Source organism: Bufo gargarizans, chromosome 4 (genome assembly GCF_014858855.1).
Source record: "Bufo gargarizans isolate SCDJY-AF-19 chromosome 4, ASM1485885v1, whole genome shotgun sequence".
NCBI classification, from domain to species: domain Eukaryota; kingdom Metazoa; phylum Chordata; class Amphibia; order Anura; family Bufonidae; genus Bufo; species Bufo gargarizans.
This window is the reverse complement of record NC_058083.1, coordinates 465,698,217-465,720,758: the sequence shown is the minus strand read 5'-3', so window position 1 is coordinate 465,720,758 and position 22,542 is coordinate 465,698,217. Positions and strand designations below refer to the sequence as shown.

Below are 22,542 nucleotides of genomic sequence, written 5' to 3'. Positions count from 1 at the left end.
ATGGTTGTCCACCCGCAACCTCAACCTTCGAGTGCCCACTCCCAAGCTGGCGCCTCGCTTTGTTGGTCCCTTCCGAGTGCTTCACAGGGTAAACCCGGTAGCCTATGCCCTTGCGCTTCCTCCTGGCATGCGGATCTCCAACGTGTTTCATGTCTCCCTGTTGAAGCCATTGGTGTGTAATCGTTTCACTTCCTCGGTTCCTCGGCCCCGTCCGGTCCAAGTGGGCAATCGTGAGGAATATGAGGTGAGCAATATCCTGGACTCACGCCTGGTCCGCGGTCGGTTGCAGTTTTTGGTCTATTGGCGTGGTTATGGTCCAGAGGAGCGTTCCTGGGTTCCCTCCACAGATGTCCATGCTCCTGCGTTGCTCCGAGCCTTCCACGCACGCTTCCCTCTGAAACCGTTCCTTACTCCGCGGAGGAGGGGCCCTTGAGGGGGAGGTACTGTCATGGTCTTACCTTCTCACTGTTCTCCTTCGTTTGACATGTGCTGGCGGCCATCTTGGTTTCTGGGTTTCTTGTAGCCTCCCACCCTGCGGCTCCTCCTTCCCACTGGGAGGAGCTGGATGCCTAGCTCATATATATAGAAGGTCTGTGGCTTCAGTTCCTTGCTTGGTCCTCCTGTGTGCACATGCTTCAAAGACTGCTGCTGCTTCTGGTTCCTGATCCTGGCCTCGTCTGACTACCCCGTTGGTTCCCGATCCTGGCTTCGTCTGACTACCCCGTTGGTTCCTGATCCTGGCTACGTCTGACTACCCTCCTGGTTCCTGACCTCCGTCTACGCAAGACCCTGCTTCAGTTTAGCCATCCGTTTGGACTTTAGCTACGGCTTGATTTTCAATAAAGCCTTCTTTCCACCTATCTCTGTTGTACGTCTGGTTCATGGTTCCATGACAGATATAAGAATATGTGATGGCTGCCAAGAGACTTGCTCTTGAGTTTTTCCTTTGAAGTGAATATTATTGTTGCCTTGTTGTGTTTTGTGTTCCTCACCTTTCTTTGTTCTCCATGTCTTGACATCATCTGCAGTTTGAGTATATAAATTCATTGTTTCTTGTTTGCGTTAGCGCTTTAGTGCCCTCTGACATCTAATTTGTGTGAGCCATGTACTGTAATGTAAAGTTACAAATACAAATGTCAATATGAAAAATGTTTTCCCATTTTATTGTGCTCCTCACAATGTATGTAGCTAATCATCATAATGATGAAATTTCAGAATTTCACTTTTTTGGCAAATTTTCCATTTTAATCATTTTTTTCCGCTAACAAAACAAAGGTTAACAGCCAAATAAAACTCAATATTTATTGCCCTGATTCTTTAGTTTACAGAAACACCCCATATGTGGTAGTAAACTGTTGTATGGCCACACGGCAGGGCGCAGAAAGAAAGGAAAGCCATATGGTTTTTGGAAGGCAGATTTTTATGGACTGGTTTATTTACACCATGTCCCATTTGAAGCTCCCCTCATGCACCCCTAGAGTAGAAACTCTAAAAAAGTGACCCCATTTTAGAAACTACACCCCTCAAGGTATTCAAAACTGATTTTACAAACGTTGTTAACCCTTTAGGTGTTCAACAAGAATTAATTGAAAATGGATATGAAATTTCTGAATTTAACTTTTTCTGTCAGGTTTTCCATTTTAATATTTTTTTTCCGCAAACAAAGCCAGGATTAACAGCCAAACTAAACTGAATATTTATTGCCCATATTCTGTAGTTTACAGAAACACCCCATATGTGGTCACATATGGGGCACACGGCAGGGCGCAGAAGGAAAGGAACGCCATATGGTTTTTGAAGGGCAGATTTCACTGGGATAATTTCATGTCACATTTGAAACCCCCTGATGCACCCCTAGAGTAAAAACTACAAAAAAGTGACCCCATTTTGGAAACTACAGGGTAAGGTAGCAGTTTTGTTGGTACTATTTTAGTGTACAGATGATTTTTGGTTGCTCTATATTACACTTTTTGTGAGGCAAGGTAACAAAAAAATAGCTGTTTTGGCACTGTTTTTTTTTTTGTTATTTACAACGTTCATCTGACAGATTAGATCATGAACTATTTTTATAGAGCAGGTTGTTACAGATGCGACAATACAAAATATGACAACTTTTTTGGGTTGTTTGTTTCAGTTTAACATAATAAAGCATTTTTGAAAAGTCTTATGTAGGGGCTCATTTTTTTCCCAGTATGAGATGACTGTTTGATTTCTTGCTATTACACTTTTTGTGATGTAAGGTGACAAAATGGCTTTTTGACACCTATTTTTATGGTGTTCACCTGATGGGTTAAATCATATGATATTTTTATAGAGAAGGTTGTTATGGACGCCGCAATACCTAATATGTATACTTTTTTATTTATTTAAGTTTTATACACTAATATAATTTTTGAAACAAAAAAAAAAACATGTTTTAGTGTCACCATAGTCTGAGAGCCATTTTGGGGTGCATATGACTTTTTGATCGCTTGCTATTACACTTTTTGTGATGTAAGGTGACAAAAAAATTGCTTTTTGACATCTTTTTTTTTTTTTTTTATACACTGTTCACCTGAGGGGTTAGTTCATGTGGTATTTTTATAGAGCAGGCTGTTACGAATGCGGCGATACCGAATATGTATACTTTTTTTTATTATTTTTACATTTAACACAATAAAAGCATTTTTTTAAACCAAAAAATCATGTTTTAGTGTCTCCATAGTCAGATCCATATTTTATTTTATTTTTGGGCAATTGTCCTATGTAGAGACTCATTTTTTGGGGGATGAGGTGACGGTTAGATTGGTACTATTTTGGGGGGCATACGCCTTTTTGATAGCTTGGTGTTGCACTTTAAGTGATGCAAGGTGACAAACATGGCTTTTTTTGACACAGTTTTTATTTTTTATGGTGTCTATCGGACAGGGTGGATCATGTGATATATTTATAGAGATGGTAGTTTTTTTTCTATTTTTTATTATAAAATCAGGGGAAAGGGGCGTTTTTTATTTTATTAACTTGAAACTTTATTTTTTTTTATTCAAAACACTTTTTTTTAAACTTTTTTTTAAAACTTTATTTCTGTCCCGCTCTGGGACTTCAACTATTGGGGGTCTGATCCCCTCTGCAATGCATTACAATGCATCTGTACTGTAATGCATTGCCTTTTAGTGTACAACACTGAGTTATACACTAACAGGTTGCCTATAAGACCCAGCCTGAGGCTGGATCTCCTCGGCACCTGTAGAAGCAGGTCCCGATGCCGTGCAAGGCATTGGGCAGCCTCTGCACTGCATCGGGCTGCCTTCTGACACATCAAGTCCCCGCCACAACAGCGCGGGGACTCGATGCGCTCCCTCACCCGCCGGAAACAACTTCTTCGTTGCGGTAAGCGCGGACCGCGCATAGAAGGGGTTCATCCGCCGGCATCGCTGTAAACAGCCATGTCGGTGGATACAGCAGGGGCCCGCCCGATCAGCCCGCTGTGCATGTTCGGCAGAATGCATTCTGGCAATGCATCCCCCCGCAGTACATGCATGGCATTTTGCGTTAAGAGGTTAAGGTCTATGGCCAATCTGACCATGGACACATGTATTGCAGCCCCTTCAATCAGTTGATTTACAAGGGTTTCAGAGAGTGACCTTCTGATCTGATATTGATGGCGTATCCTGATAGGCCTATTTCACTTAAATTGGTGTTGAGGTGCAGTATGCCGGCACGGTCACTACACATTGCACAAAGCCTTCTGCTTCTGGCTGCGTCCACTGTTTTCTTTCTGGTGCTAGCAGATGTTGAAATCAGCTGTGTGATGGTTAGAGAACATAATAAAAGCCCTACATGTCATGTACAAAAAAAAGGGCAAAAAAAATATTTTGGTAGTAAATAAAGGTAGGACTGTTAAAGCACTATGTTTGTGAAATCATGAAAGAGTGTCTGGTCATTAAGGCATCTTTAAGGTTAAAATGTGAATTGTGTCATGTTTTTTCAATTGCAGTAGAGGTGTGACTGCGCACCACTATCAGCGTGTGCTGTATGAACATCACATTAGTGTGGGTCGATGTAGCCTTGGGAGATGTCTGAACTAAGATGACCTAGATCAGCTGTTCTTGTACAACATAAATCACTTTCTGTAAGATTCAGCTGGGAAGAAATGGTGCTATAAGGGAAATGTATTGTGTTATTGTGGCTATTCTGACCTTTGGGGACAATTTTATAAAATTAAAAAAATACAGACAGTAAGAAATGAAGCATCCTTAAAATAAATAACAAATAGTTAGATAGTATGACTGAAAAAAGTCCATCAAGTTAAACCGATGGATGGGAGGGGATGTGCATTAGACCTCATGCACACGACTGCATGTACTTTGAGTTCAGAAAAATGCGGATCTCTAAAATATGCATGTCCATGTGATATCTGCATTGCATCCAGGTTTTTTTTTTTTTTGCGCCTCATTGACTACATTGGGTCCATGGTCCACATTTTGGGCCAAAAATAGGACATGTTCTATCCTTTGCAGAAGGGACATACAGATGCGGAAAACACATGATTGATCCTGTAAGTGAAATTGGACGTCACATCCCATCAGTCTACGGCAGCAAACAATGTCTACACAAACCATCAGAATGCATTTGCATGACAGTGGGCTACAAGCCAGACGTGAAGTTACAGGTATTCCATTGATCTCATGCCCCCACTCTCAAAGGCTAAGATGGTGCACATGAAGATGGCAATGGAGACTGAAATGGAGGTGTGTCTTCAGCAATGAGTGCCACTTTTGTCTCGAATGCAATGATAGCAGGAAATTGGTCTGGAGACCATGTGGGCAAAACCATGAAGATGCCTTCAAAAAAGAACATCACACCAGTCCTACTCCTGGGATTATGGTATGGGGTGGCATAACGTATGATAGCCAGACCCCTCTATTCTTCATTTCAGGTACACTAACAGCACAGCGTTACATTGATTTAGCCGTGCAACCAGTGGTACGGCAATTTCCCCAAAGTATCCCAGGAGCAGTATTTCAACAGGACAACGCCAGGCCGCAAGTTGCGTGTGCTACTATGAGCAACCTGCATGGCCTAAAAAAGCTGCCACGGCCTGTAGCGTCTCCAAAATTGTCTCCATCAAGCACATCTGAGACATCATTGGTCAGCAATTGCAAAGGGAGCTGCCAGCAGCAGATCTTGATGATTTGCATGCCCAAGTGCATTCAGCACAACAAAACATTCCTCAGACAACCAATAATAACTTCATTGATAGCATACCAAGGAATGTCAGTGTGTATATTTCTATGAGTGGCACTTGTACTTGATACTGAATGAATTGAGATTTATTGAGTATTTCGTTTCCATTTATCATTTGCATATCATTAACATGTCTATTGATTCTGTGATTTCCATAATTCCACAACTTTTCTTTTTTGGTGTTGCAATGTTGAGGAGTGTATGTTATACATAAAATAGGGTGACATAAGTTTTCTTGTTTTGCCAATAGGAAAATTGTTATTGATGCTTCATTAATTACAGGCTGGCCATATAGTCTTCACAAACAAAATAAAACCCTGCAAATATCAATTCTGAAAAATATTGTCTTTATTAAAGGAAAACGTTCACACAACATTATCAGAGTATCTAAAGACTGTGTGTTTACCTCCGATAGCATGAGAGATCGCTCAAGATAAAGAGCTGAATAAAAAAAAAAATAGGCATTTTAAAGGCCCTTTACAGGTCGAGGATCAGGAAAATAATTGGGGATGAGCATTTATATAAATGCTCGCTCCTGATAATTGCCCAGTGTAAATGCTGAAAGCAGATTGTACTGTGCTTCTAGCAAAAAATGATTCTCTATGGGGATGAGTGATCGCAGTATTGATTGCTCGTCTCCATAGAGAGATGATTTCTGCATGTAAATGCAACTGCCTTCTCTGCTCAATGATCAGCCAGCGATCAGAAACGAATGTCTTGTTCCTGATGATTGCTTATACATCAGCGGGTATAAAGAGGCTTTAAGGGGTATTCCCATTACAATGATCACAGTTTAATAGGGTGCCAGTGCTGATTTTTTGTAAATATATTGTATAAGCAAATTCCCACCCTTCTTGATCAAATTCTTTCCCTCCTACCTCATTATTGTCCTTTGGTCTCCCATAGTTATGGCCACAGCTGCCTGACGATTCCACGGGCCGTGCCTGCGCAGATGAACCACATCCATCCAGTGGCCGGCCTCTCATTTTATTAATGAACGAGCATGCCGTCTGAAACAGAGCCGCGCATGCTCTGTTTGCAGGACAGACTTCGAAGACTCTGTAAGGACCTTCTGACGTCACAATATCATGTGACATCCCTAGGTCACGTGGGGCGGCAGCCGGAGCGCTCCGTTACCACAGGCACCGGACGAATGTTCACAGAGTAGTAAGGTCTGCAGCACTGAGAGGGGAGAGAGGTGACAGTGCTGGAGAGGTGGATGTAACTGCTGGGGAGGGGCTGAGAATTGTATGTAGGGGGAGGGATTCTGTGTGGGACTGTATGCTGGGGGGAGGGGACTGTGTGAGATTATATACTGGGGGGGAGATTGCTGTGTGAAATTATATTCCGGGGGGCTGCTGTGTGAGATTATATACTGGGGGGCTGCTGTGTGAGATTATATACTGGGGGCGGTTGCTGTGTGAGATTATATACTGGGGGGAGGCTGCTGTGTGATATTATATACTGGGGGGGCGGCTGCTGTGTGATATTATATACTGGGGGGCTGCTTTGTGAGATTATATGCTGGGTCTGCTGTGTGAGATTATATACTGGGGGCGGCTGCTGTGTGAGATTATATACTGGGGGGAGGCTGCTGTGTGATATTATATACTGGGGGGGCGGCTGCTGTGTGAGATTATATACTGGGGGGAGGCTGCTGTGTGATATTATATACTGGGGGGGCGGCTGCTGTGTGATATTATATACTGGGGGGCTGCTTTGTGAGATTATATGCTGGGGCTGATGTGTGAGATTATATACTGGGGGGCTGCTGTGTAAGATTATATACTGGGGGGCTGCTGTGTGAGATTATATACTGGGGGGCTGCTGTGTGAGATTATATACTGGGGGGCTGCTGTGTGAGATTATATTCTGGGGGGCGCTGTGTGAGATTATATTCTGGGGGGCGCTGTGTGAGATTATATTCTGGGGGGCGCTGTGTGAGATTATATACTGGGGGCTGCTATGTGAGATTATATTCTGGGGGGCACTGTGTGAGATTATATACTGGAGGGGTGCTGTGTGAGAATATATACTGGGGGGATGCTGTGTGAGATTATATACTTGGGGTTGCTGTGTGAGATTATATACTGGGGGGCTGCTGTGTGAGATTATATACTGGGGGTGGCCGTGTGAGATTATATACTGGGGTGGTTGCTCTGTGAGATTATATACTGGGGGTGGCTGTGTTAGATTATTTACTGGGGTGGTTGCTGTGTGAGATTATATACTGGGGGGCTTCTGTGTGAGATTACATACTGGGGGGGTATACTGGGGGGGTGCCGTGTGAGATTTTATACTGGGGGTGGGTGTGTGAGATTATATACTGGGGTGGTTGCTGTGTGGGATTGTATGCTGGGGGGCTGCTGTCTGAATGCACCCTTACCCATAGTAAACTGACTACACAGATCGGATGCACAGAAATCCAGAATTTTATTATTATGCAAATAAGTCTCAGCATACAATCCCACACACATCTCCCCCCCACAACATAATTCCACAAGACACCCCCATTCATACAATCTCACACAGCAGCCCCCCCTTCATATAATCCCACACATTTTAGCACCCCAGAAGCGGTTCAGGGAAGACAGATGTAGCAGAGCTGTATTTGAAGTGATTCAAACTCAGTGCTGGTAGTAGAGAGGAAGACAGATGTAGCAGAGCTGTATAAGAAGCGGTTCAGGAAAGACAGATGTAGGAGAGCTGTATATGAAGCGGTTCAGGGAAGACAGATGTAGCAGAGCTGTATCAGAAGGGGTTTAGCCACAGTGCTGGTAGGGGACCGGGGAAGACAGATGTAGCAGAGCTTTATGCGAAGCGGTTCAGGAAAGACAGATGTAGCAGAGCTGTATATGAAGCAGGTCAGGGAAGACGGATGTAGCAGAGCTGTAGATGAAGCGGTTCAGGGAAGACAGATGTACTAGAGCTGTATCAGAAGCGGTTTAGCCACAGTGCTGGTAGGGGACTGGGGAAAACAGATGTAGCAGAGCAGTATAAGAAGCGGTTCAGGGAAAACAGAAGTAGCAGAGCTGTATATGAAATGGTTCAGCTACAGTGCTATTGGGGGAGAGGAAGACAGATGTAGCTAAGCTGTATATGAAGCGGTTCAGGGAAGACAGATGTAGCAGTGCTATATCAGAAGCGGTTTAGCTACAGTGCTGGTAGGGGACTGGGGAAGACAGATGCTTTTGGGCTAAAGTAGATTAGTGAATTATTGTTTTGCTACACAAATTGGGTTTGTAAAAGATAAGACAGGTTCTGTGTGTAAAACTTTATTAGACTGCAGGACAGCCACATGTTACTGTCTACTGAGCTCACTTATCACAGCTCTCTGAGTGACGATTCCCCAGCAAGGGGGAGGGGCCTCACAGACACTGCAGGCTGATGGCTCATACTATCCACATGAACTAGAACGCAAAGACTGAGTTCTCAGTGTGATGTCATAAAGAGGCGTGGCCTGCCTTCACTCAAACTGCCTAAGCCCGCCCAGCCTTAGAAGCAGGAAACCAGGAAGTGAACTCCAGAGCTTGGCTGAAGGTGAGGATGAAATAGCAAGATGGGAATACCCCTTTAAGGTGGCTACACAATAGTGGAGATGGTTGTTATAGCTTCAGGTGTGCCACTGGTCTCAAGCATCAAGTTCTACGTTAGGTTCATCGTAAACCACTGCACGTTTTTTTCTGCAATGACGGGAATGCTTGACATTTAGAGCGTCACCCATTTTATCCAGCTCATGCAAGACCTGGAAAACATTCAAAGAGCAATGCAGTGAATAAGCTCCCACAATCCATAAACAAACAGAATAGTAAAACGGTTATATTGTTTATGGTATTATAGAATATAAAAAATAACAAAAATAAGGTGTTGGTGTTACCCAGTTTGTACATCTACTATATGTACTTCTATAAAATGGTATATGGTGTATAATTATTGTTGAGCGAACTTGTTTTTCAAGTTCGGCGTACAAGGTTGGGGTTCAGAATCCATAATGGAATTCTTAGATAACCCGAACCTTGTACGTCTAACTTGAAAACACAAGTTTGCTCATCCCTTTGTATAATGCATCTGTGTTAAAATAGTGAGTATCTATCCTCCGGGTGAGTTCGAGGGTCAGAATCTAGTTTAGGCCTGGGTTACATGGAGACTGTGGGTAAGGCCACATGGAGCTGCACTAGTGCAGTGGAAAACTATTGTGCCGTTCAGTTTTCAAATTGATTGATAAGTGGGGTGCGTAAGCTGTTTAAAGGGCTTTTAATATTGATGACCTATCCCCAGCCCCCCCATCAAACATCTGTATGAAGAGAACTCAGCGACGTACGCGCTTGCCGTCTCCTGTCGACATAGCAACAGCGAGCAGGAAGATCATACAGCTGATCGGTGGGGATGCCAGGTGTTGTTCCCCCCTTGCTGATCTGATATTGATGATGATGACCTATCCTGAGGATAGGTCATAAATATTAAAAACCTGGAAAACCCATTTAAGGAAAAGTCATGCAGCCACATGACAATTTGAGAACCTCAGCGGGAGCACAACACTGCAGTTTTCAGCAACTAGACAGCCGCACCTGTATGTCTCCATCTGGCCTGAGGGTGCTGCCACACGTCGCGGCTATACTGTCTTTTGAAAAGCATATAAAAAAGCATGCGGTTTCTGCAACTATACACCTGCATTTATGGTGCTTTTTCTTCCAGCAAAGACAAAACACACAGCTAAACCGAATTACATTAATTACAAAATAGAGTTAAATTAAGGTAACTTAAGTCTGCTGTGTGTTTCCCTTATCAGAAAAAACAAAAGAAAGGAGCCAAAGCGTCAGATAATGAATGTAATAAATCCTTTATTGGAATGAGACAAGTATAAAATACATATAAAAATGCGGGGAAACAAGAAAAGAGGGGAGCAGGGAGGAGGAAAAGAGCGCCACCCTGGGAGGACCGCTCTGGTCTGGATAGTAACATATATAAGAGGTCAGCGGGATGAAAGTATATAGTAAATAAATAACCTACCCGCAGACAATTCTGATTGTACAATAAGCAGGTGGGTCAAAATGAATGACAGAGCCCAAAACCAGGCTGGATATTAGCGCCCGGCCATGCAAAAATCAAACATGAAAATGAATGAGTAAATGAATAAAGGCCGGGATAAACAATGAAACAAGACCTCACCTCAAACAGACCAGGAGTGGACCGACCAGGATGGCGCTCTTTTCCTCCTCCCTGCTCCCCTCTTTTCTTGTTTCCCCGCATTTTTATATGTATTTTATACTTGTCTCATTCCAATAAAGGATTTATTACATTCATTATCTGGCGCTTTGGCTCCTTTCTTTTGTTTTTTCTGATATGTGCACTCGGGAGCTGTTGCCGAGTTACTCTATAGGGGTGTGTTTTTGGGTATACTAGGCTGGGCATGGTCCCTTGCCCCCTCCCCTTTCTTTACTTGTGGCACCCCTTGGGTCGCCCTTTTGTTTTCTGTGTGTTTCCCTTGTTGGAAGAAAACGCACCATAACTGCAGGTATATGCAAAAACCTCATGCTTTTTTGAAAAACACATGCATTTTTTAATGATTTTTTTGCCACAGGTAAAACACAGCCGTGACGTGTGACAGCACCCTACCCTATTGCAGCCCTGCTAATTAATTTTAGCAATCGGAGGACAGCTGAACACCATGTGATTGCATGCGTCCATATGTATTCCTTTGGACTGCACCTGTAAAAGTTAAACTTAATCATTATTCCTTCTTACTGTGTAGCCCACACCTAAAACAACATGGTGCAGATTTATTAAAGGTATGTTCCCACAGAAGTAGATACGCTGCAGAATTTGTGTTCTAGAATTGTGGGCAGCATTTTATGAAATCTCATCCACAGGCTCCAGAAAAGAAATCTGTGCAGAATACGCACAGGAATTTGACCCAAAGTCCAGATTTATGCAGCGGACTTCCACCACAGATTTCATTCTTTTTAATAGCAAAAAAAAAAAAGTAGTGAGCGAACTTCAGTTTTCAAGTTCGGCATACAAGGTTTGGGTTCGGGTTATCTAAGAATTCCGTTATGGATTCCGCTACCACGGACCATACATTTTAATGTCCGTGGTAGCAGAGTCCATAATGGAATTCTTAGATAACCCAAACCTTGTATGCCAAACTTGAAAACAGTTGTTCACTCCTCCCTATCCATAAGTAACCCATATGGATTTGCCATTGTTCCACAGCAAATCCTGCAGCAGATTATCTAAGCAGAAATTACGTCCTGTTGGAATATACCCTAGAACAGTGATGGCGAACCTATGGCACGGGTGCCAGAGTAGGCACTCAGAGCCCTCTCTGTGGGCACTTGCACCCTGGAAAAGTCTATGGTGTACCAATATGCCTTAGGCCTCCTGCACACGAACCCCGTGGCCGTGCTGCGGGCCGCAATGCAAGAACACTGACCATGGCGCAGCCGCAGTGGATCACGGACCCATTCACTAATGGGTCCACGATCTGCAAAAAGATAGGACATGTTCTATCATTTTTCGGAACCGAAGTACGGGATGAAACCCCATGGAACCTCTCCGTAGGGTTCCGTTCTGTGCTTCCGTTCTGCACCATTCCGCATCTCCGGATTTGGGGGACCCATTAAAGTGAAAGCGTCCGCATCCATGATGCGGAATGCACGTGGAACGATGCCCATGTATTGCGGATCCGCAAATGCGGTCCTCAATATGGCAACGGGACACCTACAGTCATGTGCAGGAGTCCTTAGACTTTTCCTGCCATTCATCAGCGCAGGCGTACTATGAACACCACAGGCAGCGCACTGAGTGTAAACAGGCTTTTATAGCGAAATGTACATGGAAGATATACTATACTGGACTGTAGTATTCAGGGGAAATTCCCATGTTGGCACTTTGTGATAAATATGTGGGTTTTGGGGTGCAGTTTGGGCACTCGGTCTCTAAAAGGTTTGCCATCACTGCCCTAGAACTTGCATTTCATACACTGTTCTTAAACAAAACCCTGTTGGAGTAAATTGCTCCAAATGTATTAAGAGGCACTAACCTTTTAATAAATTTGGCACATCTTTAGGATGTCTTTAAAGGGATCCAATACTTTTATATTAATGGGCTATTCTCAGGTTGACCATTTATCTGACCGGCGGGAGTCTGACACCCTACACCCCCACTGAAGCTGGTTACTGCAGCCCTGCTCCCAATGAAGTGAATGGAATCATATTTCCTGACCTGTCTCTTCTTATTTGCTTAAAACAATGTGACTCTAATTACTCCCCATAATATCAGGTTTCATTGAAGTTAAAGAAAAAAGATAAAAAAAATAGCCAGAACTTGTTAACAATAAGGGTGGGTTTGCATTGGCGTCGACAGGACTCTTAAAGGCTTCCATTTTGCTTTCCGTCCTAAAATTCTGTTATATTCAATTATAACTCTGTTATAACGGAATGTCATAACGCCAATGCGAACCCGCTCTAACAAACAAACTTTAGTCACCTATTCCCCACTGCTGCCATTCCGAACCTGCTGCAGTCCCTTCTGCTCTGCACTTCCTATCCTACCTTGACCTGCTGGAAACACTAGAAAATGCCCTTTATCCAAACACTGGATCAGCCAGGTAACTGCTAAGTCCAATGAATGGCCAAGTAGGCCTTTAATAGCGTCTGCACCACGTGGAGTGGGGACAGAAAGGACAGAGTACTAGGGATCAGTGAAGCTTTGGAATGACAGTAGTAGGGGATAGGTTACTAAATCTTCTCAGAACACCCATTATAGAAGTTACTTGAGGAATAAGCTGGAGATGCCCACTCAGTGATTGGCTTAGCGGGCATATCCTGCCATTTTGAAGATGAAGATAAATAGAGTAGAAGTGGCAGAGGATCAGTGAGGTAATACATTTTCATTTTTTTCACACCATTTTGCACTTTATGTAAAAAATATTATCCCCATTTTCCACAGACAACCAATTTAAAGATAATCACCCAATTTAAGGGGCCCCAATATACCTTTGTGTGCCTTAAATTTTATTCATAGATATTTTGTTTTCTCATGGCTTCTGAATTTGTATAAAATATAATTATGGTATCCTTGCATGCTTTATTACAAAGGCAACAAACAGCAACCATAAATGCAACTTATGAATGTAGTTGATACATCCATCATAAAGGTCAATTTATAAAACTGCAGAAAATAGTGTATGATATGAGAATGGAATAACACACCTTGTCCAACATCTCCTTCGTATGTGCGGCTGACATGCAAAATCTCACTCTGGCCTCAGTGATAGGAGTTGCTGGGAAGCCAACTATAACAACGCCAATTTTCTTCTTCAGCATGTGCCGTGCAAAAGCTCTATGGATGAGAAAAAGAAACTGAAATTTAGTTTTTTCTTCTTCAAACATCAAGATAAAAAAAACTAAGAAGACCAGACTTGACTTTATTGAATCCTCTGCTGTAGAAATGTTGGGAATACTCTAGGCAAAACCTAGGCAAAACATGTACACTCTTTTAGGGGTGGTGTATGACACAGGGTTTCCAAGAATCGGCTTCAAATATTTCTTTAAAGGGGTTTTCTGACTTTTTATACTGATGACCTACCCCCTGGGGATCGTCAGGGGATCAGTGATGACCTATTGTCACGGATGTTCCCGTGACAGGTGGCAGGAGATTGTGAGACTGGCAACACGTGCTTTGATCTGACATGTTTTCTGTTTGGATCAAATGATGTCTGTGTTGTTTCTTTCCCTAGGTGTGGCTATTATGGTCAATTAAGCTTCTCTCTATGCGGTTTATAGCTTCAGTTTGAGTTGTGGATAGCTGGTGTGTAGATCTAGGCTAAGTTCCTGGTGCTGCCATAACCACTTGAACTTAAGTGTTTTATTTCCCTTTTATATTTTGTTTGGGTATTTTGTGTGTTGCATTTTACCTGTCATTTGTATTAAGGCCTAAGGGAGACTCATATTAGTCCATACTTTTGGAGGAACAGGTTGTCTCAGTCCTGACATTAGTACCAGGGTCCTATAGGGTGAGTTAGGACATTAGGTATTCCTGTGTATGAACTCACCTACCTCTGGGGTCTATTTATACCAGTAGTTAGTCAGGAATTTGATTAGGGTTTTGTCACGGCCTATGGTGTGCACTGTGACATTTTCCCTTCACTTGCGGTTGTCTGCGGCAACGTGTTGTTTGTGTGCATGTGGTGGCAGTGTCTCGGCCTTCTGGCTGATTCCCAGGACATGGTTGCCAGGCATGCCATTGCCGGTGGTAACAGGTGGAGTGTGATGTTTATGTGTGTATTTCCCTTTAAGTGGTTTCCGTTCCTTGCCTGGTGTAGGAAGGGTTAACTCCCTTCTTAGTGTGTGAACACTGGGTGTGTCTGTGTGTGGGTGTGGCTACTTGGGCTATTTAGCCTCAGTTGAGACCTGAAGCTGAGGGGTACTCCAGCCTTGTGGTAAGTGAGTGAGGGCCACCCTTGTGGTCATCATAAAACTGATGATTATGTCTGATGTTAGAAGATGTTTTATGGTCTTTCTGTTTTTTGCAGCTATGGATGTCCTGCTTACCTGTGTGATATGTGTTGTGTGCTGTGTCCCTTAATGTTGTGTGGACATCAGTAGTCATGCACGGGTTCCAGTCAGCGTGTCTGTGGCAGGTAGGTTTGGAACTGCTTTAGTTCACCTGCCATATCCATATGTTGTATTTGTTCCCCTTTCCTTGCAGCTTGGCCAGTGAGACTCCTGTTTGTCCGTATCTAGGAGGAACAGGTCGTCTTACCCTGCTCCTAGTCCAGGGCTACCCTGAGGGCTAGTAGGGACCCTAGGTTACGGAGTATGAGTCCTCCTACCATCAGGGTTGGATCATAAAGCTAGGAGTCAGGGTCAGAATTAGGGATGTGATAGGAGGTGACCTGCTTCCTGATTCCTGTCCTGGCCTAGCAGCGACCATTATCTTCTGTCATTGCACGGCTGAGGGTTTTCCCCATCCTCAGCCATGACATGTTTTACTAGAAGTTTATCTCCTTTTCTTAGTTTCCGGGCATTATTCCCTCACCCCTTTCCCTCCTATGTTCGGTGTGGTGTTTCCCTCCCACATTCGAACGGGACACCTTTCCTCTGCATAGGTCATCAGTATCTGAGTGGTTGTTGGTCGAACACCAAGCCAATTTTCCCCACTTTAGGGGAATAAAAAATTTCTTCCCGACTCCAATCAGGCAATTAGAATAAATCCCTGGATCAACAACCCCTCTCTAGTAGCTATAGCCTATAATATTATTACGCTCCAGAAATACATCCAGGCCCCTCTTGAATTCCTTTATTGTACTCACATCACTACCTCATCAGGCAGAGAGTTCTATAGTATCACTGCTCTTACCGTAAAGAATCCTCTTCTATGTTTGTGTACAAACCTTCTTTCCTCCAAACGCACAGGATGTCCCCTCGTCACAGTCCTGGGGATTAATAGATGATGGGATAGATCTCTGTACTGACCCCTGATATATTTATACATATTAATTAGATCTCCCCTCAGTAGTCTTTTCTAAAGTGAATAACCCTAATTTTGATAATATTTCAGGGTACTGTAGTTGCCCCATTCCAGTTACTACTTTAGTTGCCCTCCTTTGGACCCTCTCCAGCTCTGCTATGTCTGCCTTGTTTACAGGAGCCCAGAACTGTACACAGTACTCCATGTGTGGTCTGACTAGCGATTTGTAAAGTGGTAGGACTATGTTCTTATCAAGGACATCTATGCCCCTTTTGATGCAACCCATTATCTTATTGGCCTTGGCAGCACAGCAGCTGCCTGACACTGGTTTTTGCAGCTTAGTTTGCTGTTTATTAAAATTCCTAGATCCTTTTCCATGTGTTACCGAGTGTTTTACCATTTAGTATGTACTGGTGACTTGCATTATTCCTTCCCATGTGCATAACCTTACATTTGTCAGTGTTAAACCTCATCTGCCACTTATCTGCCCAAGCCTCCAATCTATCCAGATCCCTCTGTAGTAGTATACTCTCCTCTTCAGCGTTAATTACTTTACACAGTTTAGTGTCATCTGTGAAAAATTGATACTTTACTATGCAAGCCTTCTGCAAGATCATTAATAAATATATTGAAGAGAAAAGGGCCCAATACTGACCCCTGAGGTACCCCACTATTGACAGTGACCCAATCTGAGTGTGTACCGTTAATAACCACCCTCTGTTTTCTATTATTGAGCCAGTTACTTACCCACATACAGACGTTTTCTCCCAGTCCGAGCATTCTAATTTTATATACTAACCTTTTATGTGGTACAGTGTCAAATGCTTTTTGGGCAATAAAGTACCTTTTTTGCCCTGTGCTGAATTTCTGACAGTCCAATAAAACCGCCAAATACTGCAGTTACATTTTTTGTTCAAAAATTCTAATTTTTGTTGCTAGAAAGTACACTTGTAGCCTATGCTGCGTTCCTGTCAGTCAAATAAAACAAGTAAATACTGCTATTACATTTTTGGGCTTCAAATTCCCATTTTTGGGTGTAAAGTACCTCTGAGGCCTGCACATGTGACAGACAGGCACATAAATTCAGCAAATCCATCTGTTCCATTGTAGGGGTGACATATCCACAGTTTTTTTTTTTTTTTTTAAACCCCTGTACTTCATTTGTGAGAGTGCAATATAATCTCAGTTAAATCCATCTGTTTTATTTAGGGTTAAAAAAAAACTTTTTTTGGGCATTAACCCCTTAAGGACCGGGCTCATTTTCACCTTAAGGACCAGGCCATTTTTTGCAAATCTGACCAGTGTCACTTTAAGTGGTGATAACTTTAAAACGCTTTGACTTATCCAGGCCATTCAGAGATTGTTTTTTCGTCACATATTGTACTTCATGATACTAGTAAAAAAAAGTCAAAAAAATTATTTTTTTTTGCATAATAAAATACCTAATTTACCAAAAATTTGGAAAAATTAGCAAATTTCAAAGTTTCAGTTTCTCTACTTCTGTAATACATAGTAATACCCCAAAAAATTGTGATGACTTAACATTCCCCATATGTCTACTTCATGTTTGAATTATTTTGGGAATGATATTTTATTTTTTGGGGATGTTACAAGGCTTAGAAGTTTAGAAGCAAATCTTGAAATTTTTCAGAAATTTACAAAAACCCAATTTTTAGGGACCACTACAGCTCTGAAGTCACTTTGCGAGGCTTACATAATAGAAACCGCCCAAAAATGACCCCATTCTATAAACTACACCCCTCAAGGTATTCAAAACTGATTTTACAAACTCCGTTAACCCTTTAGGTGTTGCACAAGAGTTATTGGCAAATGGGGATGAAATTTGAGAATTTCATTTTTTTGCCTAATTTTCCATTTTAACCCATTTTTTCCACTAACAAAGCAAGGGTTAACAGCCAAACAAGACTGTATCTTTATTGCCCTGACTCTGCTGTTTACAGAAACACCCCATATGTGGCCATAAACTACTGTACGGCCACACAGCGGGGCGTAGAGTGAAAGGTGCGCCGTATGGTTTTTGGAAGCCAGATTTTGCTGGACAGTTTTTTTGACACCATGTCCCATTTGAAGCCCCCTGATGCACCCCTAGAGTAGAAACTCCATAAAAGTGACCCCATCTAAGAAACTACACCCCTCAAGGTATTCAAAACTGATTTTACAAACTCCGTTAACCCTTTAGGTGTTGCACAAGAGTTATTGGCAAATGGGGATGAAATTTGAGAATTTCATTTTTTTGCCTAATTTTCCATTTTAACCCATTTTTTCCACTAACAAAGCAAGGGTTAACAGCCAAACAAGACTGTATCTTTATTGCCCTGACTCTACTGTTTACAGAAACACCCCATATGTGGCCATAAACTACTGTACGGCCACACAGCGGGGCGTAGAGTGAAAGGTGCGCCGTATGGTTTTTGGAAGCCAGATTGTGCTGGACAGTTTTTTTGACACCATGTCCCATTTGAAGCCCCCCTGATGCACCCCTAGAGTAGAAACTCCATAAAAGTGACCCCATCTAAGAAACTACACCCCTCAAGGTATTCAAAACTGATTTTACAAACTTTGTTAACCCTTTAGGTGTTGCACAAGATTCAATGGAAAATAGAGATATAATTTCAAAATTTCACTTTTTTGGCAGATTTTCCATTTTAATATTTTTTTTCCAGTAACAAAGCAAGGGTTAACAGCCAAACAAAACTCATTATTTATGGCCCTGATTCTGTAGTTTACAGAAACACCCCATATGTGGTCGTAAACTACTGTACGGGCACACGGCAGGGCGCAGAAGGAAAGGAATGCCATACGGTTTTTGGAAGGCAGATTTTGCTGGACTGGTTTTTTGACACCATGTCCCATTTGGAGCCCCCCTGATGCCCCCCTAGAGTAGAAACTCCATAAAAGTGACCCCATCTAAGAAACTACACCCCTCAAGGTATTCAAAACTGATTTTACAAACTTTGTTAACCCTTTAGGTGTTGCACAAGATTCAATGGAAAATAGAGATACAATTTCAAAATTTCACTTTTTTGGCAGATTTTCCATTTTAATATTTTTTTTCCTGTAACAAAGCAAGGGTTAACAGCCAAACAAAACTCATTATTTATGGCCCTGATTCTGTAGTTTACAGAAACACCCCATATGTGGTCCTAAACTACTGTACGGGCACACGGCAGGGTGCAGAAGAAAAGGAATGCCATACGGTTTTTGGAAGGCAGATTTTGCTGGACTGTTTTTTTGACACCATGTCCCATTTGAAGCCCCCCTGATGCACCCCTAGAGTAGAAACTCCAAAAAAAGTGACCCCATTTTAGAAAGTACGGAATAGGGTGGCAGTATTGTTGGTACTAGTTTAGGGTACATATGATTTTTGGTTGCTCTATATTACACTTTTTGTGCGGCAAGGTAACAAGAAATAGCTTTTTTGGCATGTTTTTTTTTTTTGTTATTTACAACATTCATCTGACAGGTTAGATCACGTGGTAATTTTATAGAGCAGGTTGTCACGGACGCGGCGATACCTAATATGTATACAATTTTTTTTATTTATGTAAGTTTTATACAATAACTTCATTTTGAAAACCAAAAAATTGTTTAGTGTCTCCATAGTCTAAGAGCCATAGTTTTTTCAGTTTTTGGGTGATTATCTTGAGTAGGGTCTAATTTTTTGCGGGGTGAGATGACAGTTTGATTGGCACTATTTTGGGGTGCATATGACTTTTTGATCGCTTGCTATTACACTTTTTGTGACGTAAGATGGCAAAAAATTGCTTTTTTTACACAGTTTTTTTTTTTTTTTTTTTACGGTGGTCACCTGAGGGGTTAGGTCATGTGATATTTATATAGAGCCGGTCGATACGGACACGGCGATACCTAATATGTATACTTTATTTTTATTTATGTACATTTTACACAATGATTTTATTTTTGAAACCAAAAAAAATCATGTTTTAGTGTTTCCATAGTCTAAGAGCCATAGTTTTTTTTAGTTTTTGGGCGATTATCTTGAGTAGGGTCTCATTTTTTGCGGGATGAGATGACGGTTTGATTGGTACTATTTTGGCGTACATGCGACTTTTTTGATCACTTTTATTACCTTTTTTGGGAAGTAAGGTGGGCAAAATTTCAATTTTCTCATAGTTTTTATTTTTTTATTTTTATGGCGTTCACTGTGCGGGGAAAGTAACATGACCATTTTATAGATCAGGTCGTTACGGACGCGGCGATACCTAATATGTGTAGTGTATTTTATTTTTTTAATTTTTATTCAGTGATAAATGTTTTTTTTTTTTATCTTAACTTTTTTCACTTTTTATTTGATTTTTTTGACCCAGACCCACTTGGTTCTTGAAGATCCAGTGGGTCTGATGTCTGTAAAATACAGAACAGAACCTATATAGGTTTCTGCACTGTATTTTACTTACACTGAACAGGTCTATGCTTTCAGCACAGATCTGTTCAGCACCATGGACAGCAGGACGCCTGATCAGGCGTCCTGTTGCCATGGGAACCTTCCCCGTCTGCTCAGTTATGGTCAGAACTTCGCAGACGGGGAAGGGTAAGGACGGGGTTCTGGGGGGGCTGTCTGGGGGCTCTCTCCTTCTCCCATCGGGGGGCTGCAAAGGCACAGCAGCCCCCCGATCGGAGAGGGAGGGAGCTCCCTCTTACTGTTAACCTTTTCCATACAGCGGTCCGTACGGACCGCTGTATGGAAAGGGTTAAACGGCTGACATCGCATCAACGATGTCAGCCGTTTATACCAGGGTGCCAGCAATGTGCTGGCACCCTGGTATACCCACTGTACACCAACGATTATGCAATGGGAGGCGGGCGGGGGATCGCGATCCCGCCTGCCGCACCGCCCGCCTCCCGCAACGCCCCCACTGCATGCGACACCCCCCCTGCACCACCCGCCGCCATCAAATCGTGCAGGGGTGCAGGGGGGGGTTAACAATATTGATTTCGGGCACTCTGAAGTTTCTGATCCCCGCGGTCAGGGACCGCGGGGATCAGAAACGGCAAAAAGCGCAGCAAACCGCAGGTCTGAATTGACCTGCGGTTTTCTGCGATCGCCGATACGGGGGGGTCAAATGACCCCCCCCTGCGTTGTTACGGGATGCCGGCTGAATGATTTCAGCCGAAATCCCGTTCCGATTAACCCCAGCGGCGCCGGAATTAAGATTTTAAGTTAGGACGTACCGGTACGCCCTTGGTCCTTAAGGACTCGGGAAATAGGGCGTACCGGTACGCCCTATGTCCTTAAGGGGTTAAAGTACCTTTTTGCCCTGTGCTGCATTTCTGGTAGGTAAAGAAATACAGTTAAATCCATCTGTTTCATTGTGTGTGAGAAAAAAACCTTTTTGGGCAATAAAATACCTTTGCTGCCTGCACTGCATAGCAGACCAGGCAATAAGTTTAAAAAATGTGTCCGTTCCATTGTTGGGTGACATTAACCCATTTTGGCCGTAAAAAAAAACTCTGCTCTGCATTGTTCACAAGGAACTTAATTTAGTAAAAACGTTTGTTACTTGGATGACTGCAAAAAATGAGGAGAGCGTCAAAAAAGGGAAGTGGCTTTCGTTGTGGTGCTGCTAGTGTTGGTGGAGCTCCTGTTGCAGGGAGAGGAAGTGGTCGATCTGTGACAGCTACACGCCCAAGTGAAACATCTTCCTCAGGTGCGAGTAGGCGACAGAACCCGTTATTTGGCAGGGGCGAATTCGGCTCTACGAATGGTGAGGCCAGAACAAATACAGGCGAAAGTAGATTGGGTGGCTGACAGTGCCTCCAGTTCCTTCACATTGTCTCCCACCCAGTCCCCTGCTAAAAATCTCAGAGTTGGCACCTACAGCCCATGGCCATCTGTCTTTCAACTCACCCCCTTGCAAATCAGGCAAGCAGTCTGAGTCCCAAGTCATGCAGCAGTCTCTTATGCTCTTTGATGACTCTGCTGGCAAGATTTCCATGGGCCATCCACATAGCCCTGCCCCAGAAGTGGAAGAGATTGAGTGCACTGATGCCCAACCACTTATGTTTCAGGATGAGAACATGAGACCACTGCAGCATGTCTCTGATGATGACAAAACACAGCTGTGGCTTTCTGCAGTCTGCATACTGACAAGGAGGGCAGGGGTAAAGAGTGGGTGGAAGATGATGTAGAGGATGATGAGGTACTAGACCCCACATGAACTCAAGGTCATGCGAGTGACGTGTGCAGTTTGGAGGAAGAGGCACCAGCACAGAGGCACCAGCACAGCAAAAGAGGGAGCAGCGTGCAAAAGCGTCTGTTACATTCTTGAGTGACATTTTACAATTTTTGCAGTGAATAAACCCCTGCTCTACATAGGTGACAGGGACCTAAATTTTGTAAAATTGTGTGTTACATTCTAGGGGGACATTTTACCATTTTTTATCGTATACAAACCCCTGCTCTGCATAGGTGACCGGGACCTAAATTTCCAAAAATTGTCTGTTACATTTTTGGGTGACATTTTACCATTTTTGCCTAATACAAACCCCTGCTCTGCCTAGGTGACAGGGACCTAAATTTCTAAAAATCGTCTGTTACATTCTCGGGTGACAGTTTACAATTTTTGCCGTATCCAAACCCCTGCTCTGCATAGGTGACAGGGACCTAAATTTTGTAAAATCATCTCTTCCATTGGTGGGTGATATGGACCCAGTTTTGCCATGAATAAACCCCTGGTCTGCATAGGTGACAGGGACCTAAATTTCAAAAAATTCTGTTACATTTTCGGGTGCCATTTTACCATTTTTGCTGTATACAAACCCCTGCTCTGCATAGGTGACCAGGACCTAAATTTCCAAAAA

The 22,542-nt window shown here is 42.9% G+C and overlaps 1 protein-coding gene across 1 annotated transcript in view; it reads right to left on the bottom strand.

Annotated features, from left to right (window-relative positions):
• Window positions 1–5,556: 5,556 nt before the first annotated feature.
• The window catches only part of LOC122934008 (serine palmitoyltransferase 3-like), a 110,716-nt gene continuing 93,730 nt past the window's right edge, over window positions 5,557–22,542 (bottom strand). Inside the window, exons 11-12 of the mRNA XM_044289134.1 lie at window positions 13,440–13,569; window positions 5,557–8,971 (exon numbers count right to left, since the gene is read on the bottom strand). Of these exons, the coding sequence (XP_044145069.1) occupies window positions 8,858–8,971; window positions 13,440–13,569 (244 nt within the window). The 3' untranslated portion in view covers window positions 5,557–8,857. The remainder of the gene's footprint in view (window positions 8,972–13,439; window positions 13,570–22,542) is intronic.